Source organism: Lagopus leucura, unplaced genomic scaffold (genome assembly GCF_019238085.1).
Source record: "Lagopus leucura isolate 7727_CA_CO unplaced genomic scaffold, USGS_WTPT01 111-9_obj-0_obj, whole genome shotgun sequence".
Taxonomy (NCBI): Eukaryota; Metazoa; Chordata; class Aves; order Galliformes; family Phasianidae; genus Lagopus; species Lagopus leucura.
In genome coordinates, this window is record NW_024966362.1 from 38,496 (window position 1) to 62,507 (window position 24,012).

General features: G+C 60.6%; 4 protein-coding genes across 8 annotated transcripts; 3 read left to right on the forward strand and 1 right to left on the reverse strand.

Annotated features, from left to right (window-relative positions):
- Nucleotides 1-386: 386 nt before the first annotated feature.
- NDUFAF8 (NADH:ubiquinone oxidoreductase complex assembly factor 8) lies at nucleotides 387-979 on the reverse strand. The gene is made up of 3 exons (XM_042893095.1): nucleotides 846-979; nucleotides 650-760; nucleotides 387-566 (listed from the first exon to the last, which is right to left on the reverse strand). The coding sequence occupies exons 1-3, from the start codon at nucleotides 924-926 to the stop codon at nucleotides 549-551; spliced, it is 210 nt and encodes a 69-aa protein (XP_042749029.1). The 5' UTR covers nucleotides 927-979; the 3' UTR covers nucleotides 387-548.
- Nucleotides 980-1,331: 352 nt separating this feature from the next.
- Nucleotides 1,332-5,505, forward strand: TEPSIN (TEPSIN adaptor related protein complex 4 accessory protein). Of its 3 annotated transcripts, XM_042893096.1 has the most exons (13): nucleotides 1,332-1,405; nucleotides 1,705-1,777; nucleotides 1,851-1,942; nucleotides 2,029-2,122; nucleotides 2,264-2,331; nucleotides 2,449-2,527; nucleotides 2,843-2,914; nucleotides 3,020-3,226; nucleotides 3,326-3,500; nucleotides 3,750-3,863; nucleotides 4,015-4,093; nucleotides 4,231-4,365; nucleotides 4,663-5,505. In XM_042893096.1, the coding sequence occupies exons 1-13, from the start codon at nucleotides 1,364-1,366 to the stop codon at nucleotides 5,152-5,154; spliced, it is 1,722 nt and encodes a 573-aa protein (XP_042749030.1). In that variant the 5' UTR covers nucleotides 1,332-1,363; the 3' UTR covers nucleotides 5,155-5,505. The 3 variants fall into 3 exon arrangements, with proteins under 3 accessions (XP_042749030.1, XP_042749031.1, XP_042749033.1); XM_042893097.1 differs by lacking the exon at nucleotides 3,750-3,863; XM_042893099.1 differs by lacking the exon at nucleotides 1,332-1,405 and having other exon boundaries at nucleotides 1,452-1,777; nucleotides 1,853-2,122.
- A 392-nt stretch (nucleotides 5,506-5,897) lies between these two features.
- Nucleotides 5,898-17,788, forward strand: CEP131 (centrosomal protein 131). Of its 3 annotated transcripts, none has more exons than XM_042893111.1 (25): nucleotides 5,898-6,094; nucleotides 6,791-6,876; nucleotides 7,500-7,614; nucleotides 7,959-8,077; nucleotides 8,503-8,616; nucleotides 8,719-8,868; nucleotides 9,179-9,296; nucleotides 9,901-10,014; nucleotides 10,949-11,117; nucleotides 11,247-11,347; nucleotides 11,478-11,660; nucleotides 11,958-12,149; nucleotides 12,261-12,398; nucleotides 12,916-13,041; nucleotides 13,138-13,254; nucleotides 14,513-14,615; nucleotides 14,761-14,962; nucleotides 15,181-15,288; nucleotides 15,373-15,490; nucleotides 15,704-15,778; nucleotides 15,862-16,004; nucleotides 16,138-16,315; nucleotides 16,396-16,592; nucleotides 17,403-17,463; nucleotides 17,539-17,788. In XM_042893111.1, exons 1-25 carry the CDS (start codon nucleotides 5,927-5,929, stop codon nucleotides 17,611-17,613), a joined length of 3,270 nt encoding a protein of 1,089 aa, XP_042749045.1. In that variant the 5' UTR covers nucleotides 5,898-5,926; the 3' UTR covers nucleotides 17,614-17,788. The 3 variants fall into 3 exon arrangements, with proteins under 3 accessions (XP_042749045.1, XP_042749046.1, XP_042749047.1); XM_042893112.1 differs by having other exon boundaries at nucleotides 11,268-11,347; XM_042893113.1 differs by lacking the exons at nucleotides 5,898-6,094; nucleotides 6,791-6,876 and adding an exon at nucleotides 7,118-7,250.
- A 1,380-nt stretch (nucleotides 17,789-19,168) lies between these two features.
- On the forward strand, nucleotides 19,169-23,361 carry LOC122192543 (alpha-N-acetylgalactosaminide alpha-2,6-sialyltransferase 2-like). The gene is made up of 9 exons (XM_042893100.1): nucleotides 19,169-19,598; nucleotides 19,962-20,097; nucleotides 20,208-20,373; nucleotides 20,509-20,674; nucleotides 20,748-20,886; nucleotides 20,973-21,076; nucleotides 21,158-21,241; nucleotides 21,323-21,422; nucleotides 21,619-23,361. Exons 1-9 carry the CDS (start codon nucleotides 19,441-19,443, stop codon nucleotides 21,796-21,798), a joined length of 1,233 nt encoding a protein of 410 aa, XP_042749034.1. The 5' UTR covers nucleotides 19,169-19,440; the 3' UTR covers nucleotides 21,799-23,361.
- The last annotated feature ends 651 nt before the right edge of the window (nucleotides 23,362-24,012 follow it).

Consider the following 24,012-nt stretch of genomic DNA (forward strand, 5'->3'; position numbering starts at 1 on the left):
GGCTCCCGAGCACATTGTCATCCCCTGCAGCACTCAGCTGCCTTTTTACAGGAGGAGGAGCCTTCCCTTCTCACACCTTGCTGTGTGCTGGGTCCACCCCAGGCTCTCCCATCCCGCAGGATGAGGACGTGCTCCTGCCCTGCGGTGGTGCTGTGGATTTGGTGATGTGGATTTATTGCTGAACGTCTCTGTGGCGTTATGGATTTGTTGGCGTCGTCTCCGTGAACACAGAGGACCAAAGATGCTCTGACATTCCCCAGCGAGCCAGGAGGGACAGCACAGTTCCTGCATGGCCTCTCCTTGCCGGGGACCGTTTGTACCGGGTCTGGAGGGGCTGGTGGGAGACTCAGCTGTGCAGATCAATAAAATAAGCTGAAGCATCTGTATCCGATTTTAATTTTTTAATAAACGGGCCGCAGTGCTGAGCGGGGAAAAGCTTCTGCGTGGGGGCGAAGGAACCCGGGGCCGGGCCCATAACGCCGGCCAACCCCGAGCTCCACCCCCCCGCGCCGCAGCTGCAGTCGCCGCTGTCACCTCCAGCACCTCAATCACTTGGCCGCCGCCGCCTGCGGAGGAAACCGAGTGAGCGCTGCTGCCGGTACCGGTACTCTCCCCACCCGGAACCCCTGAGGCAGCACCCCGGGCCTACCGCGCGGGCGAAGCACTCCCGCAAGGCCTGGAACTCCCGCAGGCAGACGTCCCGACGTAGCTCCACACTTCCAGCGGAGGCCGCGGCCACGCAGCGCCCGTAAGCCGATGCCTAAAGCGGGAAGAGGAAAGAAGCGGGGTCACCGAGGCCTACCGAGGTGTCTGGGTCACCGAGAATGCTCTCGGCCCGGCCCCACCTGGTCCCCGCAGCCCGCCAGCAGTGCGGGGAAGCGCCGCAGCCGCGCTCGAGCCCGGAGCCAAACGCCTCGACCCGACATCGCCTCATACTATGGGCACCGCCATGATAGCGGAAGAGCTGTTGGCCACCAGGCCTGCTCACCCATGTGCCCGCCCCCTTGTCGTTTTGATAGGAGGAACGCTGCGTCTGTCAGTGCTCTGCTTGCTCGGATTGGCTAGAGTGGGCGGCTGACGGCGTGGATTGGTTGCGCACAACACCCGCCTCCTGACCGGCTTCAGATTGGTCGCTCGCCAGATGTAGCTCTGATTGGCGAAGAGGCCTGCTGTTTACTTCCCGTCTCCCGCCCCTTTGCTGCTGGCGTCAGTCTCGGAGGCCGCTTCCGCCCGGAGCTCCGCCCTTCCTGACTGCTGATTGGCGGATTCGGAGAACCTTGCACTCTCATTGGTGCGCTGCGTTTTCCGGAAGGCGGAAGTTTGAAGCCGCATTGGGGCCGGGCAGGATCTGAGTCGGACTGTCATGGCGGTGCCGTTGCGGGACCGGTTGTGCTTCCTGAGCCGGGTACGGGCCGTGCTGGGGCGGGGGGCGGCCGGAGGGGAGGGGGGGCCGCCGGGGGGTGTGACGTCACTTCGCCCGTCGCGATGTCATCGCCGCACCCCTCACCCATCCCAGCGCCGGGTCTCCTCTGCCCAACCGCCGCCGAGCCGCCCGCTCTTGGCACCGTGAGGCCTTCACCGGCAGTGACGTGATGTCACCAAGAGGGGCCTGACGTCACCGTGGGGACGTGACGTCACCAGTTATCCCTGGGGGGTGGTGGTGGGGAGGGTTCCGTAGGCAGCCCTCACCATTCCTACTCTTAGCTGCCGGTGCTGCTGCGTGGCACTGCGGACGAGGAGGGGCCGTGCCCCGGGTTCGTGCTGGAGGAGATCAGCAGTATCCTTTGGGGGAGCTGGGGCCGGGGGGGGGCTGGTGATGGTGTGAGATCCATCCCTAACGAGCGGCCCAGAGATCTCTCGTGAGTCGGCAGGCAGCAGCCAGTGCCTGCTGGAGTTCCTGCTGGGCCGGCTGCGCAGCGGCTCCTGCCACGTCAAGCTGAAGGTATGGCATTGCTGCGGGCTGGGGGCAGTGGCGGAGCTGTGGAGTGGACTCTTCACCCCAATGTTGGACCCCCAACATCCTGTCAGGTGCTGAAGATCCTGCAGCACACGTGTGCCCAGGGTTCACCCCAGTTCCTCCTGCAGCTGAGGAGGAACGCTGCTTTCATTCGGGAGGCTGCAGGTAATGGGGTGAGGAGTAGGGCGGGGAGCAGGGAGGGGCTCTGTGTCGGTGCTCCTATGGCTCTATGGAACAGCCTGGTGCAGCTTCTGCCCTGGACAAGGCCGGGTTCAGCCCCAGCCTGCCCATCCTCGTGCCTTGCAGCATTCACTGGGCCCCCAGACCCCCTCCACGGCAACAGCTTAAACCAGAAGGTCCGGGCTGCTGCGCAGGTGAGTGCTGGCCCTGTTACCTCTGTGCCTGGGCACTGCAGTGGAGGCTGGAGCAGCTCCCACTCCCTGTGCCTGGTGCTCCTCAGTTGTCTCTCAAGCATCTCTATCTCCTGGCAGGACTTGGCCAGCTTTCTCTTCTCGGATGCTCTGCTCCCAGCCGTTACCACACTGCCTGCCCGTCCCCTGCCTCCTGCAGGTAAGTGCAGGCTGTGCTGTACCCCCAGCTCCAGTGCTTTGCTGTGGTCTGGCCCCCTCTTACTGCTTGCTGGTGCATTGGGGCTGATGTCCCACAGCTCTGCCTGTTACAGGTTGAGAGTATTGTGTTGGACAGAGAATTGTACCCAGGTAAACAGAGATACAGGCTGCCATAAGTGTTCTCTTCAAGTGCTCTGGCTCCCATCTCCCCCATGCAGATACAAAGGCTCTGCTGTGCTTTCTTGGGGAGGAACGGCAGTGAGGGGAGATGTAAAATGCCTCTGCTCTTTCTGATTGTGCCTCGTACCTCCCCTAGGCATGGGTTCCAAATCCAGTCCCTGCAGCTCCATGCAAGGATTTGGCTTCAGCAGCGAGAGAGGCGGCTCCAGTAAGTGCCTCTGAAACTCTTGCTGGGCATTGCCCTCACCCTGCATGGGTGCTGCCCCCCGGAGACTTTGGGCCAGACTCTCAGCTTCCCAAGGCTCTTTCCCAGCCTCAGCAGGTGAAGCCCTGCTCAGCACCATCCAGCGAGCAGCTGAAGCGGTGGCCAATGCTGTGCTTCCCTCACCGGAGGGACCCCGGTCTCACTGTGGGGAGCTCCATGAGGATGCCTACCAACCTGTGACAGCTCCTTCTCCTGCAAGGAGCCTGGCCAGCTCAACCAATCCACCTGCAGCCACTACAGCTCACATTGCCCGAGGTGCGTCACCCCCGGCCTGTGCTGTCCACCCCACTGTGTTTTGGGGTGGTTTGGTCTCCTTCTGGGTCACTTCCTGCTTTGCTGTTGCTGTCCTTTCAGTGAGCCACCAGCCGGGGCTGGCGGGGGGCGGCTGGGAGGAGGCAGACAGCGGGCACAGCTCCCAGAACTCCTCGCAGGAGAATGGTGACCTGAGCCGCACCTCAGACACCTACAGCAAATCGGGCAGCGACAGTCACTCTGGGGCCAGCCGGGAGCTGGTGAGCGGGGCTGAGAGGTAAGAATGGGGATCTAGGCACACTTCTCTGTGTGCTCTGAGTTCTTTTGAGCTGGTTTCTCCATCTGCATGGTGCCTTTTTTTTTCCATACTGTATTTTCCATCTCGTGGAGCTGACAGGCTCTGTTCTTCTGGGGGCTTTTGTCCTCCTGGTCTGGACAGCCCTCAGCCAGACAGAGCTGACTGCAGGGACACTGCATGCATAGGAGGGAGCGGGGCTGTCCCCATCACTGTGCTTTCCCTGTGCAGGGTGGATGCTGACAGCCTGGGTGATTGCCTGAGGGAGGTGAGCCTGGTGTCAGCGCTGACCCAGGGTGCCAGGGTCTTCCTGACTAGGGAGGAGGCACAGCACTTCCTCAAGGAGTAAGTGCCCAAGGTGGATGCTCCCCAGGAGTGTGGGTGTCTGTGGTGTGAGCTTGGTGGGGCAGCGTGAGCCCTGCCTGCTGGCCCTGACTACAGGGCCAAAGTGCTTGTGGGGTGCTGCATGTGTCCATAACCGCTGTCCCTGTGCCAGGTGTGGGCTGCTGAACTGCGAGGTGGTGCTGGAGCTGCTCAGTCGGGCCCTGGAGGACCCCAGTGACAATGTCCGCATGGTGAGTGCCCACGGGGCTGCTGCTGGTTTGCATCTGCCACTGGGGGGCTGCAGGCTCAGGAGGGACAGGGGAAGCAGCTCTGCCAAGCTTGGAGATTTTGGTGCCTGCTGCCCTGCTCAGCTCTTGTCCCCCTACAGCGGTCCATGAGCGCCATCTCATCCCTCATGTGCTCCGACCTGTTGGCTCTGGACCAGATCTTTGCAGGAACACGACAGCAACTGCAGCAGCTCAGCCAAGGCAGCCCCGGCCCTGTGGCCAACCGAGCAACCAAGGTGACTCCTGGGACATCCCCACGACTCCTCCCCAGATGGTGGTGCACTCTGGCTCTTGTTACCCTGTCCCTGGGGGCACCCCTTGCTGCCAACCCTTGGAGTTGGTTCTGTGCAGAATGGATGGGCAGTAATCATGTCCCACGATTGTACTGCTGCTCCCAGAGCCCGCAGACCCTTCTGCCCTGAGGGTGACTGCAGGCACTGATGCCCAGGTCATGGGTCCCTGGGAGAAGATGCTGGGGCCAAGCCCCTCATACCGCTGATGCTCACTGTGCCCTGTTTCACCTCTCCTCCCAGATCCTGCGGCAGTTTGAGGCTCTATGCAGAGGCCGCCCGTCCCCCAAAACCTCACGCCCGTGCTCAGCTCCATTTACCCTCGCTGAGGGCTCAGCCCCATGCACAGGGGACCTGCTGACGGACATCCCACCTCTGCTCGATGAAAGCATCCTCCAGCCCCTGACTGCACCCACACTCCCCGGCACTGCACCAGCTGTGGAGACAGAGCCGGCATTGGAAGAGGAGCCCTGGGAGCAGCCCAGCCCCACAGCAGTGCCTGTCGCACACAGACAGGAGGCAGCGAGCAGGTTGGTGGGGGATGTGGGCACGACGGCAGTGCCCACCCGCAGCCTGTCCCTGTTTGCTGGCATGGAGCTGGTGGCACCGCCGGGCACGGCGCTCACCCTGCGCTCACCGCCTGCGGAGCCGCGGACGTTGCCACAGCCCCAAGGTGACACCATGCCTGATCGGAGCGATGCAGAGCCCTCAGCCTTCTCCTTCCTCTACGCATAGCTGCCTCCGGGATCCTGCAGGGCTGCGGGCGATGGCTGTGGGGCTCAGCGTGGGCTTCTCACCAACAAGCAGCCCTATGGAGACAAGGGCAATGGGGCTGCGCCTGGGCGCTGCCAGGGAGCTATAGGATATGAAATGGGGCCGGTGGCAGAGCTTTAAGGAGTCTGTCACTGTCTTCCCGTTCTGGGAAGGTAGGTGGCCCGGCCTGACCCGTGGGGGTCCGTGCTGCAGACCCTGCAGGGCCGGGGAAGCCCTGAGTTGGACGCAGGGTCAGAGCTGTAGGGGTCGCGCTGCGGTGATGCTGGTGGGGCCGCAGCCGGAAAGCACCAATAAACCTGAGCCCGGATGGGACCTGCGGCTGCCTCCGAGTGCTTGCTGGGGCCTCGGCCCTCACAGTCCCCGTCCCAGAGCCCCTTTGGAGCCAGAGCCCCTTCCGCCGCACAGCCCGCGCCTCCGGACCCCGCAGCCCTTCCAGCCCCGCCCCCATCGTTTCCACCTCCCGCCCCCTTTTTCGCCTCAGCCAATCCGGCTCTCTGCTCCGCCCCGCGTAGCTCCGCCCGTCCCCCCTCTGACCGACAGCCGCCTCATCCAATGGCGCGGCCCCCGCGCCCTTCGCGCTGACCAATGAGGGCGGGCGGACGGCGCGGGCAGGTGGGGGGCGGGGCGAGGCCTGGGGCCGGCGGGGCGGCTGCACTCGGGCCGGGGGTCCGGCGGGCTGCGGGGTCGCGCGGTCGGGGCCTCCGCGTGGGGCCGTTCCTCCCCCCGCCGCAGGATGAGGAGCGCCCGGAGCAGCTGCTCGTGCCCGGGCGGCGCCGTGGAGCTGAGCCTTACCGGGATGCCCGTGCCCGTGACGCGACGGCCCGGCAGCGCCTCGCCCGCCAAGCACGTGGTGCGCTCCGTGTCGGTCGTCGGCGATGGAAAAACCAAAAGGAACGCGCTGGTGGGTGATGCTGTGCTGGGGAAGAGGTGGGTTGGGATGGGGGGCTTTGGGGGCTGCGTCAGAGAGCAGCCAGGGGGATGGGAGATGGGGCTGGGCAGGGAGGAGCGCAGTGGGGTTGTGCGAGGACAGGGGCGGAGTCCTGCGGTCGGGGAGGAATAACTGAGTGCATCGGTGTGGGTACGGGGCTGAGCTGCTGGGAAGGACCTGCGGGTCCTGGAGACCGGTGGTTGAGTTGGCATTGATTGACCGTGTGCCAGCAGCGTGTCCTGGGGCCGAGAAGGCCGTTGGTTCCCTGGGGTGCGTTGCACGGAGGTGCTCCCCTGCGCTCTGCCCTGGGGAGGGCACATCTGGAGCGCTGGGAGATACCCAAACCCACTGCATGCTCTCCTACTCTGAGGATCCTGCTGGAGGAGGGGTTCTCTTCCAGCTGAGAACCTCGGTGGCTGAGTGGTTGCTGCTGCCTTGGCGTTCTGCCTCAGTGTTTGTTTGCCGGGCAGGTAACGAGCACAGCCCTGCTGTGTGCTGGGCAGCTCAGCAAACAAGCACAGCCCCACCTGCTCAGCGGGAGCCTGGCAGGGAGCTGGGGGTACCCATGTTGTTAGTGGGGTGTCTGAGCACCACAGCAGGGCTGGCAGGGCAGCACCCACCCGAGCTGTTATTGGCGATCCCCCCTGAGTTTTGCTTTCTCCTCCCCAGGAGGATGCAGGATCCAGGGCCATCAACAACCTCCGGAGGTCCAACAGCACCACCCAGGTCAACCAGCGGGCGAACAGCACGCACAGGTATGGCTGCAGTGTGTAGCACCGCTCTGCCTGCTCTCCTGTCCCACCAGGAAACCAAAGCCGTGCACAGCCAGGCACTGAGATGTTCAGTCACACACATTGCAGGTCCTAACCTGGTTTTGCAAAGCTAAGGTCCCCTGTATTCAGGGAAGGGTGCGTGATTGAGAACTGGGGAAATAAGGATGGAGCTTTTCATTTGCAGCAACTCCTGGACTTACCTGAGCGTAGTTGGGCTGTGATAGAAGAGGGCAGTTCTCTTGACTCCACTGACCTCCCAGAGCCCGTCTTTGAATGGAAATTTTCAGTTCTTCTTGCCCTTCAATTTATTTTCTCTCCACACGCCCTGCAGAAGCATAACATTCTGTGTAAAAAAGGTATAATTCCTAGATTTGTGGCTGTGTGATGGTTCTCTGTCCATTTTTCCCCATGCCTCTGCGTGCTGTGCCTTTGTCAGCCACTGCTGTGCTGCAGCCATGCTGCTGAGCCCAGATCAGAGTAGGCTTCTTGCTGGAGCAGCCTGAGCGATGGGAATCCTGCTGTGACTGCCTCGTTGCCATGTGCATGCATTCAATATTAACCCCAGGACACTGTACCCTTTCCTTCTCTTTGCCTTCGGGCTGAAGCTCAGAGCAGACAGGAGACTTCCTGCCCTTCTTTGAGAGCAGTTCTGGTGGAAGAAAAAAGGTGGCGAGTGTGAGCAAAACCTCTCTGGAAAAGAAAACCACGTGGAACATCCTGGTGAGGGTTGTAGGCTGAGCTGGCTGCTGGCACAAGGAGCAGAGCGTGGGGTGGGGGTCTGGTGGGAGGGATTCCCCAAGGTCTGAGCACAGTGGGAATACAGGGTGTCCGTGGCAGCTGGGCTGATCCCTGCTCCACCTGCAGTTGGCGCAGTATCTTAAGTCCAGGGTTGTGGCTGCAGCTCCGTGCACCTGGCTCTGAGGGAGGCAGGTAACAGTGCAGGAGGACTGCAGTGCTGCAGAGCTGGGATATTCCCTTGGTTGGGGGGGAAGTGGGTTTCTGGAGGAAGAACAAGGGGCTGGTTTGGTGCTTGCTCACTCTTATTCGTGTTCCCCCCATGGCAGGATGATCAGCCACGAATCTTCCCTGCCCCTTCTGGCTCCCGTACTGCCGAGCCTCCAGCAGGCATGAGGAAAAAGGAAGCCACCGTGCTCCTAGCAGCCAATTTCACAGCCAACAATAGGTAGGAGGGGTGGCCCTGAGCCAGCAACGTGCAGGCCTGGTGCTGGAGGAACCAAACAGAAAATGCTTGGGCAGAGGAGGCGGTGCCAGTGCTGTGCTTGTGCTGTGCTGAGCCCTGATGGGGGACGTGCCTGGGGGTACGAAGGAGCGTGGTTCATTTGGGTTGAGGCCACTGGAGTCCTGGGAAGGGAAAGGAGTAAGATGTGAAACCCCTGGGGCTGGGAAAGTTTTAAGTGTGAGTGTTCAGCACAGCGTGAGCAGCAGGCTGTTGTGTCTGCTGGGTTGTGTGCATTGTCCGTGGGGTAACAGCTCCTGCATCCTCCCCTGCTTGCTGCAAGGAACGCTCGAGGCAGTGGTGAAGGTCACTGCAGGACGTGCTGTTTCCTTCAGATCCAGTCATCATGTGTTCTTTTCCATACATGCAAGGAGCAACAAGGGCGCGATGGGGAACTGTGTCACCACCATGGTGCACAATAACTATTCCACCACTGACAAGGGCCCTGCACCCAAAAGCTCCAACCAGGCTCCGAGCTCCCTCAAGTAAGTGTGGGCCAGCTGCTGGTCTGGGGGCTGCACCGACCCCACATCTGTGTGAGGCAGAGCCGGCTGGGATGGTTCCAGTGGCTTCATCTTCTGCCTTAGCAACGTCATCAAAGCGACTGCGAACGAGGACAGCGAGAGCAGCAGCTTCATGAAATCTCAGAAGAATTTCTCCAGCAACAATATCCTGACCCGCAACAACAACAGCAGCCTGCCCCGGAGGAAGGAGGTGACGGAAGAGGAGGCAGAGAGGTGAGCTGGGTGGATGGGAGAGGCAGCAGGATGGCATGGGGACCGGGTTTGTTGTTGTCTTGTGGGAGTTTGGGCCTGGGAATTGCTTCTCTTGGCACACAGGGTTGAGCGGCTTCTCCCTGCCTGCCGCTCAGCTCAGTGCCCTTTGCATCATCCCAATCAAAAGAACGTGCTCCTCTGCGCTCTTGAGCTGAACCGGTTTCTCCTACCTCGCTGGGCTGGGGTGCAGGACTGGGCTGAGCAGTCCCTGCTTTGCTGTGGCAGGAGGTGATGGTGGGGGGCCGTGGGGCTGATGCTGCTTCCCTTGCAGGTTCATCCAGCAGGTGAACCTCGCCGCCGTGACCATCCAGCGCTGGTACCGACGGCACTCGCAGCGGCGCAGGGCGGGAGCAGCAGCTCTGGGGCGCTTGCTGGCTGCCAAGAGGGAGGTCTGTCCCCTGCTCTGTCCCCTGCTCTGTCCCCTGGCTTTCCCTTACTGTCACATCTACCAGCGCAAAGCTGAGCTGCGGGGCACGGGGGGGCTTTGCTCTTGCATTGCAGCGGCTCCTGGCCCTGTCAGGGTGCCGTGGGATGCAGCCAGGAGCCTCTCTAGCAGCAGGCAGGGAGAATGGGGCAGAGTTCGTGCTGTTGCTGTCTTGGTTGCTCTCACGGTCAGAGGAGGAAAGTCCTCTCGCAGCTCGTTGCAGTGAACCAGTAACGTTTGGCTCGTTAGGGAGTGACGTGTCATCTGCAGCTATTTGTGTTTCGCTGTGTTTAATTATTTATCCAAATAACAAAGAGCACTGTGGCTCTTGTTTGTGAGATGCTATTTTTAAGCCTTGTCTCCTTGGTGGTTTCAGCCTCGGATGACTAATAATTGCATTTGGTGTCTAGAGAAAAGAAGCTGCTGTAAAGTGGAGCTTTTTGGAGGGGTCTTTCCCTGCGAGGAGGGGTGGGCTGTGGGATGGGGTGACTTTGGGGGGGTGCATCCCTCCCCACTGCTTTGGACGTGGACGAGCTCCCAGTCACAGCATTGACCTTTCTCTCTGGAAGGAAAGGCAGCAGCAGGAGGAGAGGAACGTCCTGGATTTGCGTGACAGGAAGGATGAGGAACGCCGGAAGATCCGAGAGGAGAAGGCACGGCTGGCACGGCGTGCTGCCATCCAGGTAGGGACGAGGCCCTGTGCTGCAGCAGGACCTCAGCCTCTCCTCTGCATCTCGAGGGGCTTTCCATGAAGCTGAGTTCTAGTGAGCGCTCCCTGTGGAGGCTGAGGTGCCACAGAGCAGTTTCCTTTGCGCTCCTGCCAAGCTTGGCAGCTCACCCAGTGCTGGTTTCCATTAAGTTCTCAAGGAAAGGGAGACTGCACTCAAACTGAGGGCAATAACCGCAGCTCCTCGGGGCGGCCAAGGACGAGAGAGGTCCCCTGAGGGTCTGTCCTTGGGCTCGGGTCACTCTGTGTTGTGCTGAGCTCTGCTCTGTGCTCCTGGCACTGATGCAGGAAGCACCTCGCTGTCCTCGCCGTGTTCTTGGCAGCCCTTGATGGCAGGAGGGGATGGGTGCTCCTGGAGCACAGATGAGGGGCTGGGCCTGTTACAGACCTCAGGGAGTTGCTCATTTGGATTGCAATAGAGCTGGGAAGAGTTTTAAAAGCCCCAGTTTCTCTTTGGCCTATATGGAGTCATGTTTCAGGGGAGTGCTGCGGGAGGCACAGCAGTGAGCAGCTGTGAAATGCTGCAGCAGCCCTGCAGACACGTGCTCGTGCCTTCACTGACTTCCCAGAACACAGCTGAAGCAGCCCCCAGGCACTGCTTTGCTTGGCCCTTGAGCTGCTGATGCAGTGTGGTCCATTCAGAGGTCCTTCTCAGGGCAGCAAAGAACGCTGCACAGGGGCATGCAGGACCTCGTCCACCACCACCCCTCTGCTCCCAGTAGCCAGGAGCAGAGCTGCTCTTCCTGAGCTTGCACTTTCTCTGAGCAGAGTTGGCCTTGTTAACCATGCAGAGCTGGCTGTGCAGTGTGCTGCTGTCTCTTAGCCCTTGCTCCAGTGTGTCAGCACCACCCTGTGCTGGGCAGGACCTGATGACGTCTCTGTCCCTACAGGAGCTGCATCAGAAAAGGGCTCAAAAGGCTTCTGACACAAAGCGCTTGGCAGAAGAAGAGCTGGCACAGGTGAAGGAGAGCAGAAGGATAGCAAAGAAAAAACCTGCCAAGCCTGCTTCTGCACGGAACGGCAGTCCAGCCAGCAGCATCATCAAAGCCAACAATGCCGGTGAGTCCCTGCTGCAGGTGTCCATGCTTTGGAGCAGTGTGTGACGGGGGAAGGAGGGTGTTGGAGGGGCGGTTCTCACTCTGGGGAGCTGCTTGTTGCAAGCACATGAGAACAGTCTGCTTCCTGCAGATGCCAATTTCCATTCTGTAGCTGCAGAGCCAGAAGCAAGCGGCCTCGCAGAGCTCAGCTCCATGCCTTCACAGGATCATGGTGTGGAGGACAAGCTGCAGGTGGGTCTGGCTTCGCCTCGAGGTGTTCCTGGCACAAACTGTTCTGCTGGGGTGGCTTTGGAGCCTGGGTTCGCTTCTGTGGAGATCCAGCAAACTGTTTGACTCTAAGCTACGCCATCATCTCCTCCAGGATGTGAGCTCCAGAGAGACAGGAGGCGAGGATCTGGAGACGGTGGTGACTGCTGTCAGCAGGGCTCCGTCCAAGGTGACGCTCAGTGAGCTGCTGGACACGCTGAGGCTGCTGGAGGAAGAACCAGAGCTGCTGCCTCCTCCAAAGCTCTTCAAGAAAGACAAATACACCTGGGTAGATGGGGTAAGGAGAGGGCTGGGGAGAGTTGCATCGGTCCCAGGCAGAGCCTCCTCGCTTGTGAGTTGTGGAGGGCAGGAAGGCTGGGAAACATGGCTGGTTCCCTGCCACTGGGTGTGCTGGAGAAGGTAGTGGAGGAGTTTGGTGCAGCTGGGGTGTCCCCAAGGATGAGCAAAACCTGTGAGGGCTGAATGGGGCTGCTCCCTAGAGCAGATGGAGGGCTGAGTTGCAGTGCAGCCCCTCCAAGCCTCCCACGCTGCTGGAGCTGCAGTGTCCCATAAAACAGCTGCATCCACCCTGCAGGAGCCCGGCTCCAACTCCCTGACTGCTGACAACTTGGAGAAATTTGGGAAGCTGAACCACTCTCCCGGTGTCCCTGAGGATGGGGCCCTGCTCTCAGAGGCCAAACTCCAGAGTATCATCAGCTTCTTGGATGAGATGGAGAAGTCTGAGCAGGAGAGGCCCAGATCTGCCACCTCAGCCACGCAGCGGGAGGTGAGCGCTGGGTTGTGCTGGGGTGGTGGACCCCACAGGGGCAGGCCTCTGCCCTTGCCAAGGTTCCACGTGGTCTCTACGTTCCCTTATTCTTTTTTTTCCCTATCCCAGGGGCTCCTGTCTGAAGAGGAGCTGGCTCACTTGGAGCAGGCGTCGGCTGTTGCCACGGAGGTCACGAGCTCCATCATGAGGCTGAAGCTGGAAGTGGAGGAGAAGAAGCGAGCCATCAGCCTGCTGCAGACAGCCTTGGTGTGTGAGCCAGATGCTCTTGCTTGCTGGGAAGGAGGACAAAGAGCCCTCAGCAGACGTTCTTTTGGAGCAGCGTCTTTGAAGCACAAGATCACAGTTTTCCTGCCTGTGCCCAGCAGTGCATAGCGCTGCAGAGAGCTCATGTGGGCAGCCAGAGGCTGCTGGGCCGTGCAGCGATCTTGGTCCTTGTTAACATGGCAAAAGGTCTGCAAGATCCTCCCTGGTCTGCTGTGGGCTTCTCTTGGCCTTCTCTTGGCTGCCTGCTGTTCGAAGTTTGCCTTGGGCAGTCCAGAAGCCCTCGGTCCTGGGCTGAACTCCTTCCCTTTGTCATTGGGGCTTCGGGCTCCTTGCTGAGCAGGGCAGGTGGCTTGAGCACCCGAGGGCTTTGGTGTAGCTGCTCCTGGTGGTTCTGGCCCAGCGTGCCCTGCAGGTTTAATAGTTATCTATTATCTCTGTGCGTGTGCTGTTGCAGCTACTCCCTCTCATGTCCTGTGGTTCTTTCTTCCCTACATAAAAGGCTCAGCAGAGGGAGCTTACTGTCCGGCATGTCAAGCAGACTGAGAAGGAGCTTGGCCACCAGCTCCAGCTGCAGAGGGAGCAGTACGAGGCAGCTATCCAGAGACATCTGGCCTTCATCGACCAGGTAATACCATCCCACCTCAGCCTGCTGTTTCTGCAGCCAGATGTGGGACTGGCTGTGCCCTGCCTGGTTGCCTGATTCTTTTTTCACCCTTCTCAGCTCATAGATGACAAGAAGGTGCTGAGCGAGAAGTGTGAGACTGTGGTGGCTGAGCTGAAACAAGTGGACCAGAAGTACAGCAAGAAGCTCACTCAGATGCAGGAGCAGCACGAGCTGGTGAGGGGAGAGGGCAGGTGGGCTGCAGGGAGAGGGGATGGGATGTGGCAGGGGCTCCCAAGCAGTGTGGTTTTGCACCTCAGGGAAGCCCAGTTGCTGGCTGTAGGTAGTGAGGCACAGGGCTTTGCCCTGACTAAGAGTCTGTGCTGTCTGAAGCTGGGTGCATGGGACCGACTGAGTGGTGGCACAAACCCAGTGCCACAGAAGGATGTGTACCTGTGACTGTCTCCTGTGCTGGGTTACATCCACCCCCCCTTTGCAGAACTAAGTGAGGAGAAGATAATAAAGTAGCACGGGGCGTTTGGGTCACACAGCAGAGTTCTGTGGGTGTCACGATGCTCTTTATGTCACCTGTCCCTGGAGGTGGGGCTGTGTGGTCCTGCTGCGGTGCTACTGCTGGTCCTTGCCCTGCTGCCCTGCAGGAGGGAACAGCTTGCCTCATCTCTGCTGCTTTGTGGCCCCGCTGTGGGGCTCATCCTGCTGACCTGCTCCCTGTTATCCTTGTCCAGAACTCCTGCAGCATTCACACACGTCTGAGCCTGTTCAGCCCTCACACAAAAACAGCAAAGACTTGCTGGGCTCATGTTTTCATGCTGCTGTGCTTTGAGGATAAAGCCAGCATGGTATTGCTGTGCCTGGATTTGCTGCTGCAGTTCCCTCTCCCTGCTCCCAGCAGAAACAGCCCAGGAGCTTCTCTTCTTCCCCTGAGCCCCTGTGGTTGTCCCTGCTCTCCCATGCTTGTGACCATTTGGTTTTACTTCTTCCCTGCTTTCTCCTCTCCCCCCCCGTCGTTCTGTGATTCCCTTTCTCTCTCCCTCTCCTCCTTTCTTTCTTCCCAGGTCTGGCGTGCTTTGGGCCCCTTTTGTGAGGTAAATGCATCCTTCACTCTTCTTGTGTCTTTGCCCTTCTGCCTGCATGCACCAACCCATCCGCCCTGCAGCAGGGCTGGGTGTGTGGACACCCCTTCCCCACAGCTGTGGGGTGGGAGACTCCCATGCAGCAGAGCCTCAGCCCCATATCCCCAGGGAAGGGGAGGCTGGAGGAAGAAGTGCACGCACACCCTGATCTGCAGCCATTGCCCAGCCTCAGGTTCCCCTCTGCTCTCTGATAGGTGCTCCCAGCCACGGCCAGCAAATGTGTGGGCTGCACGCAGCTGAGGACGTCAGCTCCTGCCTGCGATGCCCTTTTCTACAGCTGAATTAATAAGGGTTTTCTTCCCTAGTTTCTCTCTGAAGTTTTCCTATTGGCTTCCAAACAGGAGATCAAAAAGCTCAAGGAACTCATGAGTGCAACGGAGAAGATCAGGAGGGAAAAGTGGATTGATGAGAAAACCAAAAAGATCAAAGAGATCACTGTGAAAGGTACGGACCCGTTGGATAGAGATGGAACACAAGAAAACCTGTGCATGTCTGCTCACCCCTTCCCAACCCATCCGTGCCACTGTGGCCAGGGCTGAGACACCCGCAGAGCTCTGGGTTGTGCTGAGCATCCTCCCTGCTGCCCCAGGACTGGAGCCAGAGATCCAGAAGCTGATCACCAAGCACCGTCAGGACATTCAGAAGCTGAAGATGCTGCATGAGGCCGAGCTGCTGCAATCAGACGAGCGGGCAGCACAGCGGTACTGCAGGCAGGCGGAGGAGCTGAGGGGACTGCTGGAGCAGCAGAAGGAGGAGCAGAGCCAGCGGGAGAGGGAGCTGGCCCGGCAGCGGTATGTGGGGCTCGTGGCATCCAGCACCCAGCCACAGTGGGTTCCTGGTGCTGTCAGCAGTGGGGCACGTGGGGCAGCCCCAGGAGGTGGTATCTGGGCATCCTCCAGAGATGTGTTGGATGGCATACAGGGCAGGGTAGAGGGAAAGCCCTGCAGCTCTGTGCTGGGGGCCCAAATGCCCTGAGCCTTGCACTTTGCTGAGACTGCTCTGCCCCCAGGTGTGAGAAGCAGCTGGAGCAGGAGGAACAAGCACTGCAGCAGCAGCGGCGCCGGCTCTATGCAGAGGTGGCCGAGGAGAAGGAGCGGCTCAGCCAGCAGGCAGCCAGGTGAGGGCTGGGGCTGGGGGGTGGCTCTGTGCCATGTGCCGTGTCCCCCTGGCACGTTGTGAGCTGTGGGCTGTGTGTGGGCAGGCAGAGAGCAGAGGTGGAGGAGCTGAGGCGGCAGCTGGAGGCGAGCAGCTCGGCTGTCACCGCTGCACTGAAGGAGGAGTATGCCAGAGAGAAGGAGGAGCAGGAGAGGCGGCATCAGGTGTGTTGCTCCTCTGTCCCTTGGGGCCTAGCAACACGAGCAGGGCTTTTCTGGGTGCGTACAGTCCGTTCCCTGTGTCCTGACACAACCAGGAGCTGCGTGTGTGGAGCTGCGTGCTGGCACCCTGTGGGCAGCATGCGCACATGGGGTGAGGGAGGGCTATGCCCAGCTGTACCCACTGGAGCTGAGATTCTCTTCCATGTCCATCTGTAGACAGAAGTGAAGGTGCTGAAGGACCGACTGGAGCTCGAGAAACAGGCCTGGGAGGCCAGCTATGTGAAGAAGGAGGTAATGGCCGGGGCTGCCCCCTGCTTGGGAGGTGCTGCCCTCAGGCTCAGAGCTGATGTTTCCCCCTCTGTTGCTGTTTCCAGGAAGCCTGGCTACTCTCCCGGGAGCGGGAGCTTAGGGAGGAGGTGAGGAAGGAGAGGGACAAAGAGATTGAGTTGGTCATCCAGCGCCTGGAGGCTGACATGTCCTCCGCCAAGGAGGAGTGCGAGCGGGCAGCTGAGAACAGGTGGGGAGGGAGAGAGGGTGCTCCCGATTCCCTTCCCTGTCTTCTAAGCCTGTGCAGGGAGCTCTGGACATGTGCTGGGGCTGGGGATCTCCCGTGTGGCTGCAGCACTGGGCTCTGTCCTCTTCTCCCTTAGGATCAAGAGGATCCGGGATAAGTATGAGATGGAGCTGCAGGAACTGGAGAGGTCTGAGAGGAAGCTGCAGGAGCGCTGCAATGAGTTGAAGGGGCGGCTGGTGGAACTGGAAGGAGAGAGCATCCGTCTGCAGGGCCTGCTGAAGCACAAGGAGCAGGAGGTGGAGGAGATCCGGAAGGTGAGCAGAGAGCAGGGTTGGGGGGTCTGCCTCCAGCACGCTGCATCACAGCACGGGGTCACACCGGTGTCACCCTGCAGGTACGGGACCAGCTGTCACAGGAGAGGAGCAGCCTGGCAGAAGTGATCCGGCAGGAGTTTGCAGACAGGCTGGTGGGCACTGAGGAGGAGAACAAGAGGCTGAAGGCAGAGATGGCGGAGCTGCGTGCCCGGCAACGCCTGGAGCTGGACCGGGTGGTACGGGAGAAGGAGCGAGAGCTGGAGGAGGTCCACAGGAGGTGAGGGGCTTTGTGCTGGGCTTGCAGCTGGGGCAGAGGCACACGGCTGGCCTGGGGGGTTCCTGCTGGTCCAGCACATGTTCTGCAGCCTGCTGCGGGCCCACATTAAGCTCCTGCATGGACATGGAGGTGGGAAGTAGTTGCCATAGCTCCAGGAGTGCTTCAGGGCTGTAGAGAGCATGGGTTCTGGCACTGCTGGTGCTGGATGGGCGTCAAGCAGCTGGTCCTTAGCTTTTCCTGCCTGCGGGGGAGGGATTCTGCAAGCAGAACAGGAATGTGATGGGGAAGCACATCGTCTTCTGCAGGAGCACTTTCAGTGTGGGGCAGGGGCTGTGCTGGTTGCTGTCTATGTACAGGCTGATCCCTCCTGTACCTTTGCAGGGCTGTTCACCACTAGCTGCAGTGAGCAGGCAGAGCTCAGAGGCTTTTCCAGAGCCAGCCCAGTGCTTTACTTGGAGAGGCAGGGTCATGCTCTGAGCGTGGGCCAACGTATCACCACCATGCACACTAAGCCATGAGCAAGTGGGGGTTTGCTAGGAAGAACTGGGAAGAAATTTCTTTAGTTAATGAAGGCGTGTGAAACTCACGTCCCATTCTTCCTGCAGATGGCTTGATTCAAACGCGTAGTGCTACCAAAGTGAATAACAGTGCTCCTAGCATGAAGGGGCACCTGAGGTCCAGAGCAGCTGCTCTGATGGTGCTGCAGCTTGCTTGGGGTGTGGAGGAGAGGGGCAGCTTTTTGCTGTGCCCAGATCTGGGAGCGATGAGAGCTGGGCGCTGGGCTCAGCCTCTCCCCATCTCCCTGCTCAGGGTGAAGACAGCCGTGGCGAGAAAGGAGGAGAATGTGAGCAGCCTTCGGAAGCAGTACGAGGTGAGCAGGTTGCTGCCCCTGCCCTTCCTGTGGCACTGCCCGGGCACAGCTCACCCTGGCTCGCTGTATTCACAGGCTGCAGTGCAGAGAGCTGACCACCTGGAAGCCCTCCTGGAGCAGCAGCGCCGGCAGCTGCTGGCTGCTGAATAGCCCTGTGGCACCTGGGTGCATGGGCCCCTACTGTGGGGCTGGGGGTGGCCTCCTTCTTCCCTCCCTTTTTTTTTTTTAATTGGTGCCTCAGTCGGGGGTCCCAGTGGGGCCACGTGGCAGCGTTTGGATTTCTGGTGGTTGTGTTTTAACAATAAAAGCTGCTCTGGTTTCTACAGCTTTGATCTATATGTCCTTGGGGAGAGGGGAGCCTCTGTGCTGTTGGCATCCAGGGCTTTTTTTGTTTCTTTTCTTCGCTGATGCGTGCATCCCCTCCCTGCGTGGCCCTGAGCTGTGCTGGGAGCCGGGGGCTGAGCCCTGTGGGCAGTGAGGGGCCGAGAGCTCTGTGCAGAGGGGAGGTCAGTGCCGTGTGCTGGCAGTGGGCTGAGCACAGCCTGTTCCCTGCCACCTCAGGGTGTGGGGGGAGAGGAGAGCCGTGGCCCAGCAGCTTGCTGTCTGTTCTGCAGCCCTGTTCTGCCTTTCAAATGAAATAGCTGGGAAGTGCAACGGGAGAAACCAGGCTGCTGGGAGGAGACTGGACCAGGGCAGGATGCGATCTCACAGCCCTGCAAATCCCTCAACACCACCCAACAACATTGGGAAACGCCTGCGCTGAGCTCACAGCATCCGTTTCCTCTTGTCAGGCATAGTGTGACCCTTCTTGTGCAGGCTTTTCTCTCCAAGAAGACCAGGGCTGCTGCTCGAGGATAGCAGCTTTTTCTCATTGGAGTCCCAGGGCTGACACGTGCCTTCAGCCAGGCTCTGTGCTACCTGGAGCCCACAGGACAGAGGGCACAGCAGGCACAGTGTTCTCTCTGGGTCACCTCCTGTGTCACCTCCCATAAAAGCCATCTCCCTGATGGTCGTTTCCCATAAAACTCCATGTCATGCTGCAAACAGGCCAAACCACCCAAGCAGCTGATTGTGCACCAGTTCCCCCTTTCTTTCTCTCTCCCCTTTTTGGCACTGTGGTAAGAACAGCCACCTTCCATGTTAGCCCGCAGTCTGTGGTGCAGTGATACCATGGTGGAGCGTGGGGTGATGCTGCCCATACAGCCCAGCAGAAAACCCCAAGTGGCACCTGCACTGCGATGGCTGCTGGATGGCAAAACCCACAGTGATGACAAGGGACGCCTCTGTTGCCTGCTTGCCCCAAAGATTGAGTGATCCATAACCAGAAATCTGCATTGAGTGTGCAATTACTGTGCCGTGTGCTGACAGTCGGAGTTCAGCCTGATTGGCAGAAGGTGCTGGAAAGCCCAGATAACGGGGTTCTAAAGCTGTGCTCATGGTTGGTTCTGTGTCACTGAGCTGTGCCAATAGCTGGCAATTCTGTCGCTGTAAGAAGTGTAGGCAGCAGTGAGCTGAGCTGCCAAGCTCTGCGTGTGACCATAGCGTGGCTGTAAGCACGGCCCTGCAGCCCGGCCCTGAGGGTCCCTGTGTCCATCCTGCAGTGCTGGGTGACAGCCCTCCAGGAAACACGCACCCATCTGGGGCGATGACTTGCTGTGAGCTCTGCTTTTACTGTTCTGCTTTTACTGTTCTTGCTTCTCTAACAACTGCTTCCTGAGTTCCATTTCCCCCCTTTCATGCAGCTTCCGCCCACAGCGCTCCACACCGTGCCCTGAGCTGTGCTCTGTCCCATCCACACTGTGCTGCCTGGGGCTGGATGCTGGCTGTCCCCACTCCAGCTGTACTTTGTCACACGGGCACAGCGGCCACGGAGTCCCAAGGCCGACGGGAGGAAGGCAGGAGAGAAGACAGGAGCGCTTTCCACCTTGAGCCCTGCACCAATGCTGAGGCTCCCATCCCTCCCTGCAAGCATCCACAATGAGAAGACCCCCAGGAGCCCACTGCTGCCCCCCAGCCCTGACGCTGTGCTCGGGACGCTGTGCCCGCAGCACCGGGCTGCTCCTCACCCTGCTCGCCGTGCTGCTGCTGCTCCTGCCGCTGCCCGCACAGCGCAGCCTGTGGCTCCAGCTCTCCAGGTATGGTGGGGCAGTGGGGTGGGAGCGGTGTGGCCCCCTGGCCGTGGGGTTGTTTTGCTCCAGAGCCGCATTGCCCTGGGGAATGATTAACCCCGAACCTGCCTGTGCCTGCCCCCTCTCTGGGTTCTGTGCTCAGTGCAGCTCCTGGCCCGGGCCTGGGGCCCAAAGAGGTGGCTCCGAGCCCAGCTCCTGCTTTCTGTTTTGTGGGGTTGGGGTGGCACAGCACTGCTCAGATGGGTGCGGGCAGAGCCACAGCAACACACCTGAACCTCTCCTGAGCCTCCTCTGCACCTTCTGTCGCAGGGCTGGGGATGGGGATAGGCCCCCCCTGCATCTCTCCTGGCCTCCTCTCTCTTCCTGCAGGATTCCTGTCCACCATAGAGCCACAATCACAGCAGCCCCGCAGCAGGTGACACAGGCAGCACAGCCATCCCCTGTCCCCAGCATGCCACCAGACCTCGGGGACACATATGGGCAGGATGAGACCTACAGCAGCTCGGTATAGCAGTGCCACGGGGCTGGGGCAGGGACACAGAGGTATCATGTCCCCAGCTGCAGGACATCATGAAGGCGCTGTGCCGTGCGGTCACTCGTCCCCTGTGCTTCCAGGGCTGTCCCAAGAGCATCAGGAAGAGAATTGGGGCCACCGAGTTTGGGGACACTTTCCTGCCCACCATCCCGGTGCTGCAGTGGGCACGGCACGCACAGGAGGATGAGTACCAGCGGCTGCGCCGATACGGGGGGGCTCACGGCTGGAAGGACATCCGTTGGGATGGTGTGTGCGGGTGGGGGCACGGCGGGTCCCTGTGACCGTGGCACAGGAAAGGGGGGATGGTGGAGAACAGCACCATCCCGTGGAGAGGGAGGAGAGAGTGCTGAATAGGAGACCCCCGCCTCCTGCCGCCCGCAGTGCTGAAGTCATCCCTGTCCCTCCTCAACGCCTCGAGCAGCGCTCTGCTCTTTGACACCCGCCCTCTGGCCGCAAGTTGCATCCGCTGTGCCGTGGTGGGCAATGGGGGCATCCTCCACGGCTCCGGCATGGGCCCCACCATTGATGCTCATGACTACGTGTTCAGGTGAGGGCGTAGGGCACGGCTGGGGTGCAGCTGAGGGGGAACCACCGCCACCTCCCTGTACGTCCCTTTGCAGGGTGAACGGGGCCATCACGGAGGGCTTTGAGCACGATGTTGGCAGCAGGACGTCCTTCTACGTCTTCTCCACCAACACCATGGTGAACGCGCTGCACAGCTACGCCGCCGATGGCTTCCGGCATCCACCCCAAACACCGGTGGGGGATAGTGGGGCAGGGGGACAGGGGAGCTGTGGGCACAGCACCGTTGTCATCTCTGATTGTTGGTGCGTCCTCTGCTGCAGGAAACTTGCTATGTCTTCCTCCCAGACCACGACCGTGACTACCTGCTGCTGCGGGCGGCCCTGAGCCAGCAGCGTGTGGACAGCGGTCGGGATGAGGGGGTCCGGTAAGTGGTCGTGTGGGGGGGGGAACACCAGCACATCCCTGCGCCCCACAGCTCCCAGCAGCTGCCCACACCTCTCCACAGCCCCCAGGAATTCTTCGGGGAGGACCTGCAGGTGGGGAAATTTAGGATGCTGCACCCGGATTTCATCCGCTACCTCAGGAACCGGTATGAAGCCCCCAGGTGGGGGGATTCCCCTTTCCCATCCCACTGCTGGAGGTCTCTCAGGCTCCCGTTCACTCCCCGCAGATTCCTCCGTTCCCACATCCTGGCCACCCCACTCTGGCAGCTGTACCGGCCCTCCACCGGCGCCGTGATGCTGCTGACCGCCATCCACACCTGTGACCAGGTGGGCACCCCGTGTCCACAGCTCTGCCCTGGGTGCAGCACAGCTCCTGCAGCCCTCCACCCCGCCCAGCAGCGCTGCTGCCTCCCACTTGGCATCCACACACTCCCTCTGCCACGGTCACTGCTCGTAGATCTGCTCCCACAGCACTGCCCCATCCCCTGTGCCAGGGTGGTGAGCTCAGCCCTGTGTCTTGCAGGTTAGTGCCTTTGGGTTCATGACACCGGGCTACCGGGCGTACTCAGATCACTACTTCGACCGTGGGCACAAGGAGGTGCAGTTCTTCATCAACCATGACCTGAGGATGGAGATGCAGCTGTGGCAGCGACTGCAGCGCAGCGGGATCCTGTGGCTCTACACCGGCTCAGAGGGGACGTGATGCTGTCAGGGGGCTGGGTGTGCTGCTGGGACCTGTGAGTGAGGAGCTGGGACTCGAGCAGAGTTTGTGATGAGTTTTGCCAGGCCCTGCACAGCTCTGCTGTGGGGTAAAATTAATGAATCACATGAATCTGAGTGCGGGAGAAATAGGAATTGAACCTGTCCCTGCCTGGAGAATGGGAGTGGTGAAGCACTCAGGGAGAATCTGGTGCTGTGACTCCATGGGGGGCTGCTGTGTGTGCAAGGGGCTCATGGGTGAGTCCCTAATGTGGTTGTATAGTGGCATCTCCTGCTGGGGCTGCCTCCTGCCCATCTGGGGGGCTCTGCATTGCCTCTACCCTGGGGAGGGATTTGTAGCATCCTCTGTTTGTTGCCATAGCCCTGAGGTGGCAGCCCCTGTCCACATCCCCCATTCTGTGGCTGGGAGGGCCCCTGGTGCCCTTCATGCCCATCACTCCTGCTGCCCTCCCAGGGGGCTCTGCCCCCATCCCCGTCTCTCCCCAGCATCACAGAGCTTTTTCTAGGCCAGTGCCCAGTTCAGGCATGAATAAACCAGTGGCGTTGCATAACTGGGGCTGCAGATTTACGCCGGATGGCTGCCCGAGCCCTGCTGCTGCATGGCACCCAGGGTCCCCAGGCCCAGGGCAACTGCCTGCCTGCCACAGCCCTGCCCCATCCCTGCAGGCAGACGGAGCGGAGCAGCGCAGCAGTCGCTCGCCGGCTGTGCCAAGCTCCCCAATTAAGGAGCCTTCCTCCCGCCATGGATTAGCCAGGATCAGTGGAGCCCGAGAGCGGGTCGAGCTGCTTGGTGGGAAGGAGGTCAGGAGGGCCGGGTGCTTTTGGCAGCCGCTGTGCAGAGATTGTGGCTCAAGCTGGTGTCTGCCCAGCAGGGATTAGCTGCAGCCCCAGACAAAGTGGCTGGGTGGCTGGAGGGGACGATCCCAATTCCCATCCCACGCTGGGCATCCAACACGATGCCTGGGTTATTTCAACCCCATCCACTCACCACAGCCACCCCACAGCCAGAAGGCTCCATCAGGATGTGCTGTGGGTGCCTGCTGCAAGCTGCCCGCCCACCCATGGGTACGTTCTGCCTTGTGGTGACTCAGCTGTGCCAGCTCAGCAGTGCACGGAGCAGGGCCATGGGAACAGCCCCGCAAGGCCACCGCCTCCCCATGGCACCCGCTGCCCCCTGTCACCTCCCCACCCCACAACATCCCCATCCCTGGAGCCCAAAGCTCCATCCCAGCAGGATGCACAGGGGACATGTGGGTGTCCCCGGGCTGCGCTGAGCCAGAGCACTGGCACATGGCCTGCACATGGCTGGGGGCAGTGGAGGGGGGCCATGGGTGTGCTCGTACTGGGGGGCAGCAGTAGCACGAAGGAGCGAGCTGGTTCCCAATGATGGAGGAATGTTTATTCCCTGTGAAGTCTGCAGTTTTTCCAGCCCTGTATCTATTTGCGGCAACGTGACATGTGCGGCGTGGTGTTCTTTGCAAGCTTGAAGTCTTGTAAAAAATTAATTGTTGTATGCAAAATTTGGCTTTAAATTTTAAAAGCAACAGTCAGCCCCGTACTGAAAGCTGTGTGTGCTGCTCCCCAAGGAGTGCAGACCCAAAGGGACATCTGTTGCGGGTCCCTGCACCCAGCTGCTTCCTGCTGACTGGGTGTCCCTGCAGGGTTGCAGGGATGGTGTGGTGCACCCACATTTTGGGGGTGCAGCCCCACGTGCGGATGCGGCAGCGTTGAGCTCACGAGGCTGAGCTGTGCTGTGTTTATAATGCCAGCCCAAAGGGTCCCCCACTGAGTGGGGATATGTGGGGTGCTGCTCCCCTGCCAGGGATTGGGGCCTTGGGTCCTGGGGGTGATGCTGGGACAGGTGGAGATGGAGGATACAGGGGCAGAGCGTCCCTTGTCCAGACCCACGTTATCACATCAGCCCCCATCCCATCCCATCCCATCCCATCCCATCCCATCCCATCCCATCCCATCCCATCCCATCCCATCCCATCCCATCCCATCCCATCCCGGCAGACGGTACAGCACTATCGTAGCTCCGCGGGGCCGACGTTGCCTTCACCGACCGTGGGGTGAGGGCTGCCCCGTGGGGTCCCGTCTCCGAGGACGGGCTGGGGTATCTCCCGTCGGGGCCGCGCGGGGGCGGCGGAGGCGCGATCCCAGCGCTGCGGACCGGGGGCCGCCACCTGCCGCCCCC